Source organism: Bactrocera latifrons, unplaced genomic scaffold, assembly GCF_001853355.1.
Source record: "Bactrocera latifrons isolate USDA-ARS-PBARC rearing strain unplaced genomic scaffold, ASM185335v1 scaffold_141, whole genome shotgun sequence".
NCBI lineage: Eukaryota > Metazoa > Arthropoda > Insecta > Diptera > Tephritidae > Bactrocera > Bactrocera latifrons.
The window spans coordinates 89,255-110,964 of record NW_017534864.1 but is presented as its reverse complement, the minus strand read 5'-3'; the positions used below and the strand labels follow the sequence as shown (position 1 = coordinate 110,964).

The 21,710-nt window shown below is 37.3% G+C and overlaps 2 protein-coding genes and 1 long non-coding RNA gene across 3 annotated transcripts; 1 reads left to right on the top strand and 2 right to left on the bottom strand.

Moving 5' to 3' along the window:
• Positions 1 to 734: 734 nt before the first annotated feature.
• On the top strand, positions 735 to 5,595 carry LOC108965515 (hairy/enhancer-of-split related with YRPW motif protein). The gene is made up of 3 exons (XM_018927991.1): positions 735 to 1,119; positions 1,182 to 1,396; positions 3,977 to 5,595. The coding sequence occupies exons 1-3, from the start codon at positions 947 to 949 to the stop codon at positions 4,891 to 4,893; spliced, it is 1,305 nt and encodes a 434-aa protein (XP_018783536.1). The 5' UTR covers positions 735 to 946; the 3' UTR covers positions 4,894 to 5,595.
• On the bottom strand, positions 5,407 to 14,094 carry LOC108965516. The gene is made up of 4 exons (XR_001993111.1): positions 13,892 to 14,094; positions 6,106 to 6,472; positions 5,736 to 6,046; positions 5,407 to 5,559 (listed from the first exon to the last, which is right to left on the bottom strand). It is a non-coding gene; the product is annotated as an uncharacterized LOC108965516 (long non-coding RNA).
• A 4,702-nt stretch (positions 14,095 to 18,796) lies between these two features.
• On the bottom strand, positions 18,797 to 20,392 carry LOC108965519 (nucleoporin SEH1-like). Its single transcript, XM_018927996.1, has 5 exons — positions 20,179 to 20,392; positions 19,655 to 20,095; positions 19,346 to 19,551; positions 19,142 to 19,284; positions 18,797 to 19,081 (listed from the first exon to the last, which is right to left on the bottom strand). Exons 1-5 carry the CDS (start codon positions 20,287 to 20,289, stop codon positions 18,912 to 18,914), a joined length of 1,071 nt encoding a protein of 356 aa, XP_018783541.1. The 5' UTR covers positions 20,290 to 20,392; the 3' UTR covers positions 18,797 to 18,911.
• Positions 20,393 to 21,710: the final 1,318 nt, after the last annotated feature.

Here is a 21,710-nt window from a genome sequence, read left to right as displayed (position 1 = left end):
TGTTGGGGCCGCACACGACCGGCGTTAGTTCAAGTCGCGTGCTCCACGAGTTTGCATGTGGCCGGCAGCAGGAGACAGATAAACAGAACAACACAGCAGCACGTAGGCAACACAAGCCTAGTCTTTGTTTTCGTAGAAATGTCAAGTGGCTACCACGGCTGCAGCATCGATAACGGAGAGGCTTGTGTATATCTGGCTTGCGTTGTGTCAATCACGCAGCGTCAATTATTGCTTGAATCGAAACACATTTATAGATACAGATATAAATTATTTATTAGTACAACAATGAAAGTAAACAATATCAGAACACCTTGTAACTCGCTACGCGCTTAGTTGGCCTAATGCCACCCYATGCAGCCATGCACCAATAGCAAATTGACACTGAGAGAGCATATGCTCAGCGCTCTCAAATTGTTTGCTCATTTGTGAGGATCAACACGCTCTCAACGCAAACCCTTTGCGCTTGGCATCCTTGTGTGACCTTCTCCGACCCTGAGGGCTGTGACGTGTGCTCAATGCCGTTGAAAGTTGATTTACTATTGAAGCGTATGCATGTGTGTATTTGTGTATAGATAGTCGGACTTTAGGCTTATTGTCACCACCTTTGTAAGCAAAGCCGACTGGCACATGTTTGGCTATAACCAGGGGGTGGTTTGAGTCCAGATTTTTATTGGGTGCGTTACAATGAGCTTTGTGCAGGATTCGCTAAGCGGGACAAGGGTTCAGGATATGGCGGCACATGCAGGTCGCACGTTGGTCATGCGCTGCAAAATCAGTCGAACGCCGTTCGTACACACGATAAGTCACGTGTGGCTCTAGCTCTGGTAATAATTTAGCAAAAATAAATACATAGTTGGTTTTTATATAGGCATCAAGTTGACCACAAATTTATAACTCTAACCTGTTCATTCAAAATAATTGTGTATTGTTAATTTTTACTACGAAAATGGAACATAATCTTCATAACAATACGCCGGTTCATTGGGGTTACGGAGCGGCTCCCGTGGCGACTACGCCGCACAGTCACTGGGCTCCACCACCGCAAAGTCATAGCTTGAAACGCGCATTGTCCGAAAGTGATTGTGATGAACTCTACTCTGAGGAATCGTCGAAAGAACAGTAAGTAACTCTCTCTTCAATTGATAAAAAGAAGCTAACACTTTCTTCTTCTGAAAATATAGAGTTTCGCCCAGTGAAACTGGAAGTTGTCAGTTATTGACACGTAAGAAAAGACGAGGTGTTATTGAGAAGAAGCGACGGGATCGCATAAATTCTTCACTCACTGAGTTGAAACGTCTCGTGCCGACGGCTTATGAAAAGCAAGGTTCTGCTAAATTGGAGAAAGCTGAAATCTTACAATTAACCGTGGAACATTTGAAAAATCTGCAATCAAAAGGTAAATTAATTGAAATGCACGCATATAAGCTCCTTTAGTGAACATACAATCGTACATACTCGTACACAATTGTCGTATGTATATTCGCATGCGCATGCTGGATGTGTGAAAAAAGCAGAAATGTGTTAAAATACAACTTGTTGAAGACGAGGATTTCATTCGAAATTGAAGGTGTTTTATGAGAAAATAAAAGTTTTGTGAAGTGCAAAAACAAATTAAACAAATTTCTATTGAAAGTAAAAAGACTCTAGGTGTATGTATTTGTGACTAAATTGAATAAAAATTGATACGTGTTAAAATAATCAAGCGTTTGCTAACGGAAATCTTCAACCCAACGATTCGTCCAAAATATAAGTGATCTAACGAAAAATTTAATCTTAATGAAATAAGTGATCCACAATTAATTATTATCGTTTATGATTTTTAAATAATACAATATAGAAAATTTATTCAGTAATACCACAGCAGTAAAAAAACATTAATGACCCAGGGACTATGCCAGAACTTTTGCAAAACGKATAAGAAGTGATACAAACAAAATAAACAGTTTTTTGGAGTGCGAAGTCTGATTTGCTTAATTACGAGTATAAGCTCATATGTATCTTCTTCTTCCTTATTGGKGTTATAGTCRAGATTACAATTTTACCACTTTTTCGAGATGCTGTCTCATACATATGTTCTAATTAATGTTTTTTTGGTTGTCTGCAGTTTCAGTAGCAATCAAATAAATATCGCTAAAATTAAAAAAAAATAATTACTTGAAAATTTAAARCAATTTTCTTTGAAATTTTTATGTAACTATACACCCACTTTAGGATAACTAAAAAGGAAATAATGCTTATATAAAAAGGAACAATAATTTGTTCTTAACCCTTAAACGTCTGGCATTTCCTCCACGAACTACAACTTCTTTGTCATGTATGAACATGCATTTTTAAATATTTATTACATGACTTCACATGTTGCTTTGATATATCCGTTATATTTTCGTCGCCACTTGTGAGTGATGCKYGGAACACAACGCAGCAGCACGACAGTGAACTGAAAACGGCGTTGTGAATCCTACTACATGAACGTTTGGGAGAGGGCAGCAACATAACAATGGCCGGCATGTACACAAAACAACGCAGTTGTCCATTTTGCATGTACACAATTTCGTTTTGACCATACTAATACCTTGCACTTCAAYGAAATTTTAATATTTTGTTCAAAGTGAAATTTTTTATGAAAAAAATAAGTAAATAGGTAAATTTATTTGTTTAAAATTATCAATTGTTATTACAAATGATGTAACAGAGCTATTTTATGCTTTTATTTGTATAACGTCAAGTTTGTTAGAGCTGTGAATAATTTTACATTTTACTTATTAGTGGCATCACCACTCTTCCTCATCTCTCTATCTTCCATTCTACTGTCAACTCTACTGTCGTCCCACTGTCGTGGGCAAATATAGGATCAAATTGAAGTTAGCGAGAACGACAACTGTCGGCCTGCCGTMGTGTAATCGTGCAGCTGTCAAAATAGGTCCGTCCATAAGAACGTGTGTATTTTAATTTTGACAGATTGATTTTACAGATGTCGTTTGCAGTCTGTCGCGAGCATTGTATTCCACACATGAGCTTTGCAGTCATTTACGTTTTAACTTGAGTAAAGAAAAGAATAATTTCAAGGAAAATTTTATATTTTCAAGTACCTATTGCAAAAGTGATAATAATAACTTGGTGCTGAAAATTTGGAATCTTCAGCGTTATTACAATTTAGTTTGATGTAAGTGTTGATAAAAAGTTTACAAATTTAAATTTAAATTTTATGAAATAAAACTAAAACGGTCCCTTGAGGAACCATCAGGTGCATGAAGGAACCGCCGGGCGTTTAATTTCACTAAATCAAAGAAAATCTTTATAATACAGACCATAATAATTTGTTTATCATTTCATTTATTAAAAGTTTCTTGATAAACTTTTTTAAACTTTTAGTTAAAAAACTGTTATATTTACCTACTGCCTACATGAGAAAGCATTTTCGGGCACTCATAAACTCCGTTAGGTCAATTATATACCTAAACCGTATGCGTGAATTCGGTTTTACGAGTTTTTCCACCAAAAACGGATTTCCCACGCTTTCAATTTATCATTTTAATCCGCCAGCCCAACTATCCCATAAACCACCACCACCTTGGTGCCATTAGTAGGATCAGCAGTCAATTGCCAACAGCAAAGGGAATTATATGCAACTTAGCAAGTGCCTTTGTCGCGCTATTAATTCACCCGTAATGCAAATAATTCTGTATGTTCCATCAACTATGAGCATGCGTACAGACATTACCAAGACACCACGCTAGAATAAACTCACCCTCTCACAGGGCAAAGGGGTTACACTAAGGCTATGAAATATGCTCTGTTGTGGGAATAAAAATAATGATAGTTTTTATTTAGTATTTAACATGTGAACAATGTGTGTATCTAAGTATGTACGAGTATATGTGTCATGAGCTTATTGATTCACAAAGCCAGCGCAATTGTTTGCATACATGAGTGACTTTAATGACTTATTTATAACTGTATTTATTTATGTTTGCAGGTATTGAATCGTTTAGCTATGATCCTCAACGCTTCGCCATGGATTACCATATTATCGGCTTTCGAGAGTGTGCTGCCGAAGTGGCGCGCTACTTAGTGACCATAGAAGGTATGGATATTCAGGATCCACTCCGCCTACGCCTCATGTCGCATTTGCAGTATTTCGCGCAACAGCGTGAATTGTCGGCCAAGAGTTGTGCCAGTCCCGGCGGATGGACTTCGGCGTCCGCATCCAGTGGCTATCAGACAAATTGTAGCGCAGCACCTTACCAACCTTACCCAGGCACACCTACTGCTCACCCCAGCCTCAAYCCCACGTATATGCCCACACCAATACATGCCTATCCCACACTGAGTACCTCGCCAAGCAGCACTACACACCTTCAGCCGCATCCGCACCACCTTCAACAACACAGCACACAACAACAACAGCTGCAGCAGCAAGCGGCGTCAGGACAGGTTAACCGAGCTTCTTCGGCCAATGGAACAGTGCCAAGTGAGACGATGCCYATAATAAGTCACGCAACCAATCAGCCAAATCAACAACAGCAGCAATCGCTCGCAACGCATCAAACACAAGCAGCGTCGTCACAGTTGCAGCAAACACCTGTGTCGCACGAATCACATCTTCAGCAACAACCACAACAGCCGCCACCAYCGCAAGCGCAGCCGCAGCCTCAACACTACACGCAAGAACACACGCACACCGATCAACAAGGCGTCACTTATGCGGACTTATCCAACGCCCAGGCTCACATTGATCATCGCAATCCCACAGCGGCCATTGCCGCAACTGGTCTGAACTACCCTGGCTCCACACATTATCCGGTTGCAGCTGCACAGGAGTACAATTCAAATTACGTGGCTGCGAACGGTTCCAAGCCATATCGACCATGGGGTGCCGAAATGGCCTATTAACGGCCATATGSAAATGTATAACAATAACTTCGGCTAACTGTTGTTGAAAAAAGCGGATTAATGATATTCATAACCTAGTCACGAAAGATAACAAAAATTTAAGTCCAACTTACCTAATTTATTTGTAGAAATTATGAAATAAGGAAAATATTAATGTTAACATTTTCTAACTATTCTATATGTGTGTGAAATCTTCTTACATATACATATGTATGAATACAGTGATCCAACGGGTACAAATATTCACTTTAAGGGGTTTCCCGGAAAATAAATTTAAGCTTTGATATACACTAAACGTAAGAATATTTGGTAAATATATCTTTATTATAAGTTAAATAGTACCTTATATTAGGCTCTAAAAAGAGCAATTGCAAAGTATGATTCTAAGGGTAGGTAAAAAGAGTACTTACATAACACCTTATGTAAGGGTTGGTAAAAAGAATATCCATGCTAAAGCTACTTATGTCCGAGAAATCGCTAATTATAATAATGAAATAATAACACTTACGACTGTTAAATTAAATTTTTACTTTATTTTTAATTTTTTCTTGCTGACCATACCATAACTCAGATTATTCTAAAACTTTGTTTTCCGACTCTATTTTAATTTTATTGTAGCTGCAGTTTTTAAAGTAGCGCTTCTTCCACGGACTAAAATCATTGCATCTGATAATAAGAAAGATCAGAAAAGTTTGAAATTAATGTTGTTTGTTAATTAAAATAAGTTTATTACTAGACTAGAATTTTCAAACAATTTACAAAATTTAATCAATTGATCAATCGATAAAAAAAAAATAATTTATAGAAGCCCAACGAGYTGCAATGAACTTGATAATACCTACCAATCATAACACCAAAAAATGTATTTTTTTTTTCGGCAGCTCTCCTTTGAATACCGTGGCCTATGTATAATCCAAAACCATTTGTCGGTAAGGCTTATTGTTGCGTTCGCGAATAAAATAAGTAAGAATTTTTATTAAAAGAACAATTTTGACAAGGTTTGTAAGTTATATGGGGTCTTAAACAAGTTTTCACCCGATTTTATCCATTTTAGGCACAAAGAAGCACCGTTATTAAAAAAAACTCTCTCAATTCTATTAAAATTACCAACATATTTGCCTGATATATGCGGCGTAAAGTGAACTGGAATTTCCTAAAGAAAGGCATGCTATTAGGAAAGTATTCGTTTCGAATTTAAATAACATATCTCACAGATTGACTGATATTTTCGATAAAATGTTCGCAATTGAAAGTTTGATCCAGATATTCAGTAACTGGGGACTTGAATTATTTAAGTCGGATTTTAACAATTTTTGGTGGTCATCTTTAAGCTCAAATTGCATTCTGGGAAATGCATGTCCGAGGAACTTAAATTTTGATTATATGGGAAGTAGACGTGGTTGTGGTCCGTAGTAGTTTTTTCGCACTAGAACATAGGAATGTCAAGATAATACTATATACCAAGTTCGGTCGATATAGATCGTACTGGATCCTGAGATTGTTTTTAACCGAAATATGGGCAGTGCCACACCCATCGTCCATTTTTGACCTCGGCTCCTATAAAACGTTCTAGTACCATCTGGAATGTAAAATTTAATGCCACTTATTTTTGATTTATCGCACTTTTAGTAGTTTTTAGCAAAATCGAAACGTGGGGAGCGCGTGGTTTTAAGTGTTGTCAGTTAAAGTGCTTAAGTGACTTGTTCTGAGCAAATTTACTTTTGTTTAGTGGCATTTTGTASGAATAGCAGTAAACAGATTACACYCATCTACGAACTCGCCCTCACTTTTTTGCTAAGTAGCATCATCCGTTTCAAGTTTTATTAAGATATTTAAATTATTACTCAAGTTATCACTTGCACAGACGAACACATATAATCCTATATGTAATTCGATTATTTTTAGGCGATACAAACAACCGTTAGGTAAACAAAACTATTATACTCCGTAGCAACATGTTGCAAGAGATTAACAAACGGTTCTTGCTTTATAATTGTTTTTGTAAATTCGGGAACGGTGCATTGAAGATACATATGTAAACAAACAGCGTTCRAAGTTTTGTTTTCAATTTCACCTGCGCTCTTTCTACAAAATTACAAAAACAAATGCGATGCTTGACTATTACATGCGGTCATACGTGTACATTTTTTCACTAGGTTGTTCCGTATTCTTCTACCATACCCCATTCAACTGATTTGCTAAGTTTTTTCCCCAAATAATCAGGGGTGTTGTGGAATCTRATAGTTGTCGGAAKCAGAATTGAAACCGATCAAAAAAAGCAGTAGGTGTCAGGAATTCAGATATTATTGSTTTTGACGGAAACCAATTTTATCAGTTTTGCTGTCAGAAACAAATCAAGAAGATAGTCGCACACAGATTTSAAATGTAAGTTAAGAAATCAAGTTATTTTATTGTTACGAATTAATTTACTTTTATTTCCATAGGAGAAAACATAAGAATAAAAGAAGAAATGTCTTCATTATTGAGTTTTGGAAAAAAAACGGTGTTTAAGGGGAGATCCTGCTTTAGAGGCTTAAAAGATCGACTTTGTTGAGGTTTTTTTGGGAGGGAAATAAATAATCGATTAAAGCKAAATTTGTAGGGTTTATAGTTATATTTAAACATCATCCGCACATTTTTTTGATACGAAATCTTTTACATTTTGCCTTTGGGAAGCAATTGTCAGATGCTTCTCGCATGTGCATATGMMAGAGCGGGCAGGATGCAGGTCGAGATTTCATAGGAAACAAAAAATTCAAAGAGATTCATATTATTTAATAACTTATGTTCAAATCAAACTATGAAAAAAGTGTAAAATTACAAAAAAAAATTTAAATTTTGAAAAAAAAAACTRATTTTTATCTTTCATGAACCATTGCACTGCATATTTGGGTGCAGTTCTATTATACCACTCCCAATATTTGGCAATTCTATTAGTTTTGACGAAGAATTAGTTTGAAATTGTACGCATTTCCTTCTTTGTTTCCGTTTAAATATTGCACTACTCTGTGCAATATTTCGAAAATATTTCTGATTTTATTCTGAAAAAATTTTACTTAAATACATATATGGTCAAATTAAATTTTTTTAGATTTCTTTTTGCTTAAATAGAAAATAATTGAATGCCAAAGATAATAAACTTTGCCCCAATTCCATATGACGTTCAGTTTTTTTCTATCCTGCCTGTCAATTAAGAAAAAAAAAATGAAAAATCGAAACAAATGCGACTTTATTAATTCAATAAATTGTATCTCTTAAAATCTTTCTTTAATTCGGAACTCACTAAAAACTTTAATAGGTGTTCATTTGCAAGTTTTGTCATATTAGTAAACAGCTGATTCGAATATTGATTTGCGTATGTTCGAAAAGACAAAAATCCAATCAGATTCTATGACACCATTAAAAATCAGAATTGGTTTGCAATTCTAACAGCTAAGCAATTCTGTCTTGGATTCCACAACACCCTTGAATGTAACTAGAAACGTTAGCTCCTTGGTAACCAGATCTAGAATACCAAGCTTCGATATTTTCTTCTTTAACAAATGACTCACAAAAATATTGAAAATATATGTAATAATAAATTCGTCAGCATTGACGCTATTTAAATTCAGTTTAGTATCTTCCGGAATTACATGGTTGTCCAATTAATGATCATCGGCATCATTTCAGATCTGTTAAACACATTTATTAAGTGGCAATGATTTGGCAACACAGAACGCATAAAGAATACCACCCACYGAAAGTTTTCGCCAATTTTCCGTAATACCATGCACTCCATTTCATAAAGATTTTTCCATTTTCCTATCTTGCATATGAGAAAATGGTTTTTGCATGACCTTTATGCGCTTCTCGTGGTGTTAGTTAAAATTAGTATTAATTATAATTGTAATTAATACASATATGTATAGTATGTATGTATGAAAGCTGTGTTAAAACAGATAGACTAATATTCAATTTACCTTTCTCACAAAAGTTTTCGCTATTGAGGAGTGGAAGTAGTAGTTAAAACGTAACATTGTAAATGACAACCCTTCTGACCATGCACAAAAATAACCATTATTCTTCACTGAAATGGAAATTTCGCTCATGAAGTTTTCCACAATACTGCTGTTTCTAAGCAATATGTAGGTTTCAAAGTAGATTTGCATATTTTTCTGTTTCAATAGCTATTGACCACTGGTCAACTCAATTTGCATATCCACTACGGTAGTAGCTAAGGCCGCAGCCGAAGTCACAGCCAAAATATGGTATGAGTATTTAAATGGAGGTATTAATATTTACAAAAAAAGGCACGTGTTTGTTTTACTAATACGCTATAGTTAGTGSACTAGAACTTGAAAGTTTTGCATAATCCTTGCTTAAGGAATGGTCACTAATTATGTGCATAGTTGTATGACTGCAGGTAATCATATTGTGGATGCGAAGGGTTTGTGATAACTGCTCCGAATACTTTTAACCGAACTTGTATTCACAAAGGTTCATGAACATACAAACGTATGCAAATAGTTGATTGAGTATATAGGAACATGTTTGTTGCTTATTAGGTAGGTAAATGTCGCCTTCACAGATCATTGAGCACACCTTATTGCACATTCCAGTTTAACGCAATCTCCTCATGCGCAGATACAAATTAGAATGAAGAGTTTCTTCTCGCTGCATAACTGCATATAATTGCAAAAATAACAAAATATTGTTTTCAAGTAACACATATTTACTTTCATTCAGCTCAAGTACCAAGTACACTGTTAATAATCAGCTTAATTAAGTTTTGAAGTTTTCATTTAATTGATTTGAAAACTTCTCAACGTCACAAAATTCCGGTAAATGTGATGTTTTCTATTCGTTTTGTACTCATGGTTATTTATCTCCTGACTATATTATTTATATTGTAGCCGTATCATTTATTCACTTTTTTCAGTTCGAGCACTTTCAATTATAAATATCCACAAGTGTGAATATCTGCGAACAATAAGTCACTGCATTGATAGTAGTAAAGTGCGAGTAGCTCGTGTTAAATGTGAGAGACCTTTTCGACTCGACTTCCCACGCTGCATTCAGATCAATAGTCACACACCCCTGTTGAATCAATCGCCTCTATCGCAACTTTACTCAAAGTTCCCACTCAAAAACCCACGTCCCACGACAGGCTTTCGAAAACCAACCCCAACTCACGTGCTCTTAGAAATCTATCTACTTTCTATTTAATTTCATACAAACATTCACACACATGCATGTATGCTTTTAGGTATGGTATATTATGATTTGTTATTGTAGTTATGTTTCCCAGTTGCTATTTCGGGGTGGTTCCATGGGCCGCAAATTCACTGCTAAGCGATAATTGCTGTATGATTTCGACAGCAACAGGTTCCTCAGCAGAGCTCCGAACGTCGATCAAAACGATTTGAGGTTTTTGCTKTCATCATTTTAATGCGGTTAAGTGCAATTAAGTGAATAATGTTTTTGGAATGTATTTTATGTTATTGTCATTTTTATTCGAAGTACAATTTATTGTCATATGTGAACATTTGCATGTACTGATCTATTAAAAATTGCGAATAAAATGTTGATATTGARACCAAACCAAATACGTAAATACAAGTATGTATGCATGTAGTGCAGTCGATAATTTTTCATATTTCATTTTTCAAATGGCAGACACAATATAATATATGCACAGGTGGTCCACATGTTATACGTTTTAACACTCGGATGATTAAGGGAATCGATGCAAATAAACACTGGCCGGATCAACGTCCCAAGGAGTTATTCCATTCATGTATTTCATCAAAATATTTTAACAGTATTAGTAATATATACATATATTATATATTAAGCTTTGCAGAAATGGTGCCTTCAATATAGTACACCTGTAATCTTTTCCGCAAAATAGCCGACTAAGCCCAAGATACCGTTCATGTGAACATCAGCACTTTCAGGCTCCTTACCGAAAATACGTGACAAATTATGCGGAAAGTTTTAAAGTTTAAATAAACATCAAAGGTGAAGATAGCTACGCTTACAGTATACAAAATGTTCTCTTTTACTAACTGAAAATCTCTATTTCGTTTCAAAAATAATTTGAATGGATTTATCAGATAAAATGAAGTCGCCAAATCCACAGTAATCGGAATATTCTGTTAGTAAAGGTAAAATATATTCTCAAAATTAATTTAGTAATTTAATACGTGATCGCGTTAGGAATGATTTTTCAAATTTTTACAATGGTGGACGAGGTAGAATCTTGTTGTAATCATGATTGTGTTCAAATACTTGGTGTGGAAAAGTTGAATGGTGGACTAATAGTCCTCAAATACGACGAGTCATGTTCCGAAAAGTAAAACTTGGAAAAGTTTCTTTTTGATAGTCCAAATTGTCCTAGTTGAAAAACTCCAAAATATAAAGAGAATGGTGGCAAATTTTAAGATTCTAAGAGCAAATACTCGCTTCATCTGGATAAATGTTGGGCTAATTTACATTATTATAGTGAGAAAAAAGAGAGCGAGAATGGTGGCAATGCTGGTAGGATCGTTCATTTACATAAGATTATTGCTGATCTTTACAAAAAAAAATGTCGACTGGAAAAAAAAAAACTTATAAAAGGCTTTATATTGAAATATAACACWTATTCTCAACATTTGTCTCCCAATATATTAGGTTGTCAAATATCTTTGGAATTTCGCTGCTAYGTATAAAGCGCTACAGACCTTGTATCTAGCAATACTATACATTTTTGAAAGGTCTTTACAGAACCTACAAAACGAAGCTATGCATGATTAGTTTGGATATTGCGTTCAACTGTAATAGACGTGTAACATGGAGTTCACTATATTACGCTATTTTAAAGTGTTCCTTTGTTAAATTCATATCCGCTAGAGAAACGTTTCGTGAGGTTAATGGTATTTTGGGGGATGGTACTCATATCACTTCGAACTGCGGACGAAGGGTTTCGACGATTCAGAGTGGGTAAAAACGACACCATGGATAAACCAGCCGGCGGAAACCTGTGACGAATACCGATCAACTCATGGAAAACATCGAGTTAGACCGGCATGTGKCATCTCGTGACATCGCCTATGGGAGTTAGTCACCAAACCATTTTAAACCAAATGCAGAAGGCTGGATACACAAAAAAGCTTAATRAGCCGAATGATTTGACGCAAAAAAACCTTCTGGACCGAATCAACGGTTGCGATATGCTGCTGATACGGAAGCTAATGGTGACTGGCGTCGAAAAATGGATCACAAACGACAATATCACGCGGTCGTGGTCGAAGGCCGGTGAATCGTGCCAAACAGTGGTCAAGATGCTTAATTTTACCATCTACTGCGAACAACTGGACCGCTTGAAGCAGGCGAACCAGGCGACGACAAGCGTCTAGAATTGGCCAACAGGAAGGGAGCAGTGTTCCACCATGAGAGGAGATTTTATCCTGRATGCTGGATGGAAATATGTTTCGAACAAAAGGCGAGGTGTTTGATAACTTAATACTTCTATTCAACCTTATTTTTCAAAACCAAACTGGCACGATAGACAAGTGTTATTGAATTTCAGTGACAGTATTTGCTGTAATTATTGTCTTTTTTTTTGTCAAAAACTGAGAATACTCGTGACAATACCACCACTTATATAAATATATAAGAAATWKGTATACATATGTATGTATATATACAGATTGTCTAGCATCCGATACAAACAAACATCATATTTTTCTRGTAATAGTATGTGGTGGGGCTAAAATGGGCAAAAAGGGGCAATACTAGCCTACATACTATATGAATATCAAATATACGAATTTTAAATTCCCTCTGTTTGGTGTTTTTCTCATTTAGACAATAGTATATCGTTACCTAAAGTGCAAAATAATGTATGATCGGCAAATTCGAAATTGAGTGTTTCATTGATTATGATCCACTACTTCAAATTATATTCATACATATATGTAAGTACATATGTCTAACATTTTAAGGTTCTGCTATCAGTCATAACCCAGTTTTAACCAATATTTAATTTTTGTTTCACTCATGTTCAATTTTATTACGTGTTACATTCTTTCCCCTGTAAATTTCTGAAAATKTTGTTACGTCATTTTACATTTTAGGTGACAATATTCTCTTTTGCTGTATTTGAATGTAAAGTTTTGTCAAAACTTGAAAATATTTCACAATATTTTTACTTGTTCAATATAAACTGATTTTAATACCTGAAGGTATTTGACCCTTACAAATTGCGAGAGTCTAAAATGTTCAGTTACACTTAAACGTAGCCCACCGTTCCTTATTATATCCATTATGTTTGCCATGATGCTTGTAACACTTAAAAGAAAACGTCATACACTCTATAAAGTATAGGGTTTTCTAAAAAGCGTGATACGACTTCTTTTCCAAAAAAAACACACACTATTATGTTCTGAATATAACTATAGTACATTGCAATGCCCTACACGACTTCTTTAGCAGAAACGAATTCGATGAATCCACTTTTTGAGTACTTTTCCTTTAAATCAAGTTATATGTCATGAATAACACGTTCCATATTAACTTCTAAAGCTTGAAGAGAGTCTGGTTTATTGCTAAGAACCAATGATCAATAAGAACCAGTCTAACGGTGCTAATGGTGTTAAATCACAATTGGAGACCATCAATGTCACAATTTCTTGATATTACTGAGTCTCCAAACTTTTCTCTCAATGATTTGGTTGTTGCACATRCTGTGTGGCTCGTAGCCCCCRTCTTGTTGAAAGCAAATGTTGTCATGTTCAACTTCTTCCAATTGCGGCAATAAAAAGTTGGTTATAAAAGATTTACAAGTATATGGTTCTACATTGACAGTAACGGTATCACCAGCTACTTTTCGAAAGAAATACTGACCGATGATTCCACCAGACCAAAAACCACACCAAACTGTTAATTTAGGTAAATGCAATGGTTGTTCATAWATAATTTGTGGATTCTCTTTGCACCAGAATCGACAGTTTTGTTTATTTACCGCACAACTCACATGAAAGTAAGCCTCATCGGCGAAAAKGATTTTCTTTAAAAAATCCGTATCGTTTTCAAATTGTTCCAAGGCAAAATTAGCAAATTTACGACATTTCCCAAATTTTGATACCGCCTTGGAATCCACAAATTACGGTCTTCAGTCAGCAAAATTTTGAGAAAGATTATTTTGATAATAAAATTGAATAATTTGTAAACGCTTCTTCCAATGATGAAATTGTAAACAATACTGAATAGAATGAAAAAATCATGACATATTAAGAATTGAACAGACACTTACAAATTTATATGGTAAATGATCAGCGTGACAAGCTAAGTTTTAGTTTTAGCCATGTCCGTTTGTCAATCCGTCCGTGTTTATATACATATACATGAACTAGTCCCTCAGTTTTTGTAACATCGATCTGTACCATCCTTTTCTCACCAAGAGGCTGCTCATTTGTCGAAACAGCCGATATCAGACAACTATAGCTGCCACACAAACGTTTGATTCCGATGGTATTTATTGTCCAAGACAACGGAATGTCACTGCAGCATRTAGCTGCCATTCGAATTGACTGATCAAAGTTATTGTGAGGAATCTTTTATATTTATGAATGGTTAAATAAAAAGCAGCGTATAAAATTAATACTTTGTAGTTAGACCTAAGCTTAAAAATGTAATTTTAAGGAAAAATGTCAATGTTACCAAAAGGAATATGTAACAACCATTATGAACCAATCAACCAAATCCGAACAGTGGAGAGACATGATTTCAAGAATATAAATAAATTAAAAATCGTCAGTTGAAAAATTCGGAGATCTCTATCATCAGAGGTGAGCAGGTATCCCAATTTCTTCACAAATTATCGCTTACACGGACAGACATATCATGGACTGCACTACATTCTTCGAAATCATCACAGGTAGAACTAATGTCATGAAGCTGCCGACTAWTAACAGTATTACTGAAGAGAAGAAGAGAGGTTTGTGATCGAGACCGTTAAATTTTAGAATGTTCAAGAATAGTTGAATTATTAAATTTTATTTCTTCATGTCAAAAAGCCTATTACGGATTTACCAGCAGGCGGAGTATGTAGGCAGATTTCGCTCAAAATTTTTTATTTCTGTTTAGATTTAAGAAAATCCATAAAAGTTCACATAATTGTTAGTTAGGGAACAACTATTAATAAAATGTTAGCATACTTTGATAACCGTTTACTTTATTTTAAAAACTTTTTTATGATAACGGAAAGGGTTAAAAAAAACAATGAGAAAGTGCATGTATTTTTAATGAAGTTACATGATTCTTCTAATAGCATGCGGTAGCCATAGATTTTCAAGTTGGTACTCAAAGTGAGGCCAATCCATCTGAAAATTGTCCACAATACGAATTTTTCTTTCGCGTGAAAATAAAAATAAAATTCTTCTTGTTCTTTATTGGCGTAAACACCGCTTACGCGATTGAATCCGAGTTAACAACACTGCGACAGTCGTTTCTTCTTTTCGGTACGTGGCGCCAATTGGATATTCCAAGCGAAGACAGGTCCTTCTCCAYCTGGYCCTCCCACAGAATGGAGGTCTTCCTCTGCTTCAGGAATTATGAGTGACTTATAGAGTTTTGTTTTTGTTCGTCAAGAAAGGACTTCTCAAYTGCCTACTTAGTTCGAAGTAGCACCTGTTGGCAAGAGTTATCCTGCGYTACATTTCCAGGCTGACATCGTTGGTGGTGTTTACGCTGGTTCCAAGATAGGTCCAGAAAGTTCCTTCCTGATCCTGACGTAAAGACAGCTCATTTTCGTGCTGTCGAAAGCGGCTTTGAAATCGACGAAGAGGAGGTGTGTGTCGATTCTCTTTTCACGGGTCTTTTCCAAGATTTGGCGCATGGTGAATATCTGGTCGGTTGTTGATTTGCCAGGTCTAAAGCCACACTGATAACATCCAATCAGTTTGTTACGGTGGGCCTTAATTTTTCACACAATACGCTCGATAGAACCTTATACGTGTGTTATCCCACGGTGGTTGGCACAGATTTTGGAGTCTCCCTTTTTGTGGATTGGGCAGAGAACACTTAAATTCCAATCGTTTGGCATGCTTCGTCTGACCATATTTTACAAAGAAGCTGATGCAAGCYCCTTATCAGTTCTTCGCCGCCGTGTTTGAATAGCTCGGCCGGCAATCTATCGGCCCCCGCTGCTTTCGTGTTCTTCAGACGSGTAATTGCTATTCGAACTTCTTTGTGGTCGCAGGCTGAAGAAATGTTCCCTTCATAATTGAAGAATTCTCTGCTCCGGTCTTGAAACATTCTGCTAGCCGCCGCATTTTTTCGTGCAATTTTCAAGCATTACCCCTGTCGGCCAGCTTGTCAAGCTCTTCATACTCACGCATTTCGCCTCTCTCTTTTTCTGTCTGCAAACGCGTCTCGCTTCCCTCTTCAAGTCTCGGTATTTATCCCATCCCGCACGTGTTGTGGTTGATCGTAACGTTGCGAGGTAGGCAGCCTGTTTTCTCTCCGCTGCAACATGGCACTCCTCGGCGAACCAGCTCTTCTTTTGCATTTTCCGAAAACCAATGGTTTCGGTYGTAGCTGTAGTARGGAGCCTGAAATGCCGTCCCACAGTTCCATTATACCGAGTTGTTGTCGAGTGCTCTCAGAGAGCAGAAGTGCAAGCAGAGTAGAAAATCGTTCGGCTGTCTGTTGTTATTGTARCTTCTCGACTCGGAGCGCGCGCACATCTAAAACACTGGAGATGTGTCTTCAGTCTATCACAACATGGTCGATCTGGTTGGTGGTTTTTCGATCCGAAGACAGCCAGGTAGCTTGATGAATCTTTTTATGCTGGAATCTAGTACTACAAATAACCATATTTCGAGTGCCGGCGAAGTCGATCAGCCTCAACCCATTTGGGAATGTTTCATCGTGGAGGCTGAATTTACCGACCGTATTGCCAAAGATACTTTCTTTTCCCACCATGGCCTTAAAGTCGCCAAGCACGATTTTGACATCGTGGCGGAGACAACTCTTATAAATGCGCTCCAACCGCTCATAGAAAGCATCTTTGGTCACATCGTCCTTCTCTTCCGCCGGGGCGTGGGCGCAAATCAGCGATATGTTGAAGAACTTCGCTTTGATGCGGATTGAGGCTAAACGTTTATTCACCGGAGTGAATGATAGTACTCAGCGACGGAATCTCTCTTCCACCACGAATCCTAGAATTTGAGCTCTTTTATATAGCCACTGTAGTATGTGCCACAAGGACCTACTCGTTTCAGTCCTTGTCCCGTCCATCGCATTKCTTGGACGGCGGTGATGTCAGCCATTATTTTCACGAGGACATCAACCAGCTGGGCAGCGACACCTTCCCAATTAAGGGACCGGACATTCCAGGTGCATGCCCTCAAATCATAGTCCTTAATTCGTTTGCCATAGTCGTCATAAAAAGGATAGTCACTCGTCTGACGCTTGTTGTTTCATTTCATTGGGTACATTTTTTACGTGGCAGGTCCTAAACCCAGCGCACAACCCTGCGGAGGGGTAGTTTCGCCTTCTCACTTTAGCTCAAAATTTAAACAAAATTGAAATAAAGTTATGTTTACATTGCGATTCGATGTTACTCGTTATATATGTATGTATGTACATGTATCCATCGGAGTATTTAGAGCACGCTTGCATAAATAAGAGTTTTGCGACGTGTCATTCTCTGCGTTAGAAATTGTGCTGATAAGTTGTGTTAAATTGTTCTTAAAATTGTTAAATTAAGTGCGTTTGATACCTTTAATAATCATTTGCTATTAAAAAAGGTAGTTATCTACTTAATTAATGTCTGCAGCAAAGAAGAAGAAAAGTGCGCAGCAGCTGCAAAATTTTTGAGTATCTATGGAACGGTGCCGCTGCAAGTTCTGGAAGTACCCATAATGAATTTGTGGAACCGGAGGTTGTGCCTGAAGCACAAAATAAYTTAGATTCCTTGTCACCAAACGAATATTTTATTTTTGGACACGAGAGAGATAAGAATTAAATTTTAAAATTTCCCGTGACTGTATACCGAAAATTTGTTACGAAAGCGTGGCGGATGATCATTACTGACAACGTTGCTGAGAGCTTTTCCTGGCGAGGAACTGCAGATAAGAAGCGCATTAGGGCCTTCGTTACTGCCATACGTCGTTAGTGAAATACGCTTAATAGGTTTCTACTTAAATTTTTATATTCATATTTAAATTCTATTCCAGAAACTTTTGCTGAAAATGGAGGCAAGGAAGAGGACTTTATGTTTGTATCTAACTCATATTTCCAGTACGCAAAAAATCGTATTAAAATTAAAGCAACAAAAAAAGTTGACTAAAATAGTACTAATTGTTTTTTAAATAAAATAACATTGAAGTTCCTAATTTTGCATTTTAATTTAATATTATTATATTAAAATCAAAATTAATATTAAAAATTATTTTTTAAATGTATTAATAAAAAAAACATATCCAAAACAAAGTAAATGTTTAAAACGTTTACAAATTTCATTAAAAATACGTGTTTTTTAAACATGTAGAAATCGTGTAGTTACATAACTTAAAATACATATTTTGCAATTGTATACGCTTATGTATATAGTTGGGTGCTTTTCGATGACTATATAAAAACCTCTTGCTTTGATGTCTTTTGAAAAGGTTACAGCAGTGTTTTACTCACATTTGAACGCTTACAAAATGCTTTTCGACGACGGCGTAGGACCTTAGGGAGAGGGGTGTTAGATGAGTTGGGTTAGTTGGGCATGCAAAGAAATGGTTGGAGTCTTGCGGGGACTCGTGTCATGCTGGACATATATTTGGTATGTCGGGATCCATTCTGCATAAGTAGGAGTTTAACTTGCTGTATGATACATTCTTCAAGTATTAAGTTCATGTGTAATTATTTARAAAYAATTCGCACAAAGTTAGATATAAAACAATCTCTCTTTATTTCAGTTAACAAATCAATATCTTAAGTTTAAATAATTTCTTAGACGTACTTTCTAGATCAACATTAAGCAAATCTAAAATTCATTCAAACTAATGCCATGGCACTTGATTTGGATTACTTATTGAACCTTTTTTATAGTATTTGGCAGTTGCAGTAGCAGATACAGTCATTACCGGGGAATTTAAGCTTGGTTCGTAGGACGGATAGCTTCCTTCCGCTTTTATTACGGCGGCACATTTCCAATCCTTGGTATAGTTTTCTACACAAATATAAAAAAATTTTATATTTATRGTATCACTCCATATATGTATAAAAATACTTCTCCAAATTCGCACACATCCATCATCACCAGTTGAAATTAACATTGTAGCTAACATATTCCAACAAACTCTCCAAACAGGACAGTTATGATCACTAAATTTGGTTGCTTGTATATCAAGTTTGGTGTTTGCGGATGCATCTCTAAATAAAAAGTTTTAGTTAACATAATGACAACATTTTGACTAATGATCTAAATACTTACGTCACTCCYCGGATATTGACAATATATAAGTCTTTACTTGCTACCGCTAGCATATGAAATGTCCTACCAGGATTAGGTGCAAAGGCTAAATCAGTAACTGGTTGTGTAATTTCATTAATGGCATCAATTTTAACCCATTTGCGAGTTTCACTATATGCAAAAATAAAAACTTTTCCGGTATGTGTAGCTGTCTCGTCACTTCCCGCCTACAAATGGTTTGATATATTTCAAGTATTCATATACACACATAAGTATATATGTATGTACACATTATGACTGCTTAAATAATAATGAAGTTTTATAACTCACCGCTAAAAGTTGTGAAGATAACATGTATGTTGAAGTATTCCATGATATGCAACTCAAYGGTAATTTATTAGCAATTTCATGCAAAACAGGCCACTGGGTGAGGTTCATTATGTCTGGTGCTTCATAAATCCTAATTATACCATCAGCCGATGTTGTGGCCAACATTAGTCCCAAGTATTTAGGAGCAAATTTAACATCAGAAACGCTTGTACGTGAATCATCCAGTGTCATTCGACGTACCCAACGACGTGAAGGAGTCGATAAAGACGCAACTTTTTCTCCAACTATTTCTTCCCACACAGACGCCGTTCGATCAAATGAGCATGTAACTAGAACTTGCCCAAATTCTGGATGAGCCCAGGAGATTCGCCAGATAGAACCGGAATGTGCTTTCCAATTACTGGATTCAATCCAATTGCCTTTTTCGTCTTCATCCCAAACCTTTGGTAARAAAAAAAAAACAAAAAAACCCAAGTCTTAGCAAGTATAGCCGGCATATGTATGTAAGTCTTCGGAGTACAAACCTTTACGGTTTGGTCACTAGAGCAAGTTGCCATTCGTCGACCGTAATAATCAAATGCGACATCGTGGATGACATCTTTGTGATCTGCTGATATCAGTTCCACTTCAAACATTWCCACAATATAAACAAAGTTAAAATGCACAACTTAGCGCGCGATGTACAATGATTAAAATGTAAAATAATTGATGAAAAAATKAAATCGAATGTCACGGCATGCAGATAACACAGGGTGACAAAAATAATATTAGCCATAATAAGAAAGCTTGTTTAACCAATAATAGAACGATAAGTTATACGCCGATTGTGTTTAATATCTGCGCTATTATATTGGCGGTCTAGATCCTAGATCCTAGCTTAGGCAAAACTTAAATATAGACAACAATTCTAATAATAGTGGAAAAAACAACGTAGTATATTTGTGTTATTTATGGATGTATGGATTTATGGATGCTCGGATTTAGACACTAGGCGACAACTTCGGAAAACGGACTTGGACAACGAAAGGGACATCGGTGCAGCGGCAGCCAAAGGGGGTCAGGGAGCTAGACGGAAATTTWGTTTCCTCGACGCTCTCTCGMCAGRARAACGGGCGCTGTTTGAGGAGCACGCTAGGGAGGATGACGATGTGCCCTCTTGCAGCGGCGCTCGCCTGGGGKGAACGYCGGGTGCAGCCGCAGCAGCAACAAGTGCCACCAAGACCCCCGCCGAAAGGTGTAGCGGGTCGGACTCAGGTGAGTCTCATCGGGATCTCTCCCAGAAGCCGGTCAACCCGGTGGATGCGATGATCCACGCAGGAAAGGGATGAGCGGTTCCCTATGAAGTGCGGACGCTCTAAAAGGCATTCGCATGGCTGTACTGCCTCTCAGCTACCCGGTGGAGTCGCTTACACCGGAGGAGCTCACGGTGCTCCAGGATCTCCTCATGGAGGAGGTGTTCAGAGGGGAGGACTATGCGGCGTCCTTCCTGGGAGTGGAGTTCAGAGGAGGAATGCTGCAGGTAGACTGCGTGGATGAGGCGTCCGCTGACTGGCTAAAGGAGTACGCTCCAAAGCTCGGAGGCTAGAAGGGTCCTGTCCTTTGCGCGAAGACGGCGGAAGATTTGCCAATGATGCACAGCATGACAATGTTCCTCCCTCGGTGCGGGGACAAGCCCTATGAGTTCGCCTTGGGGCTGGTGAAAAACCAGARCCGGGAACTCAGCATCTCGTCCTGGCGCGTCGTGAGCAGCAAAATGGAGGATATCGGAGGTATGAGAGTATGGAGACTCAACCTGTTCATCGACGAAGAGTCGTACAGGTACGTCCGGGCAGCGAGCTTCCGCCTGTACTACAGGTTCAGCACGGGGGTCATACGGCCCAACAGGCCTGCAGCCACCGGGAGCAAGGGAGCAGCAACGCCAGCAACTCTCCMGAACAAGGATGCGGACAAACCGACAGTGCCTGGAGCAGGCCCGGAGGTACTAGGTATGCAGGTGGACGAGGTGTCGGAGCAGCCATGCGGAAGCAGGACTGAGAAGGCAGTGCCTTCGGCGACT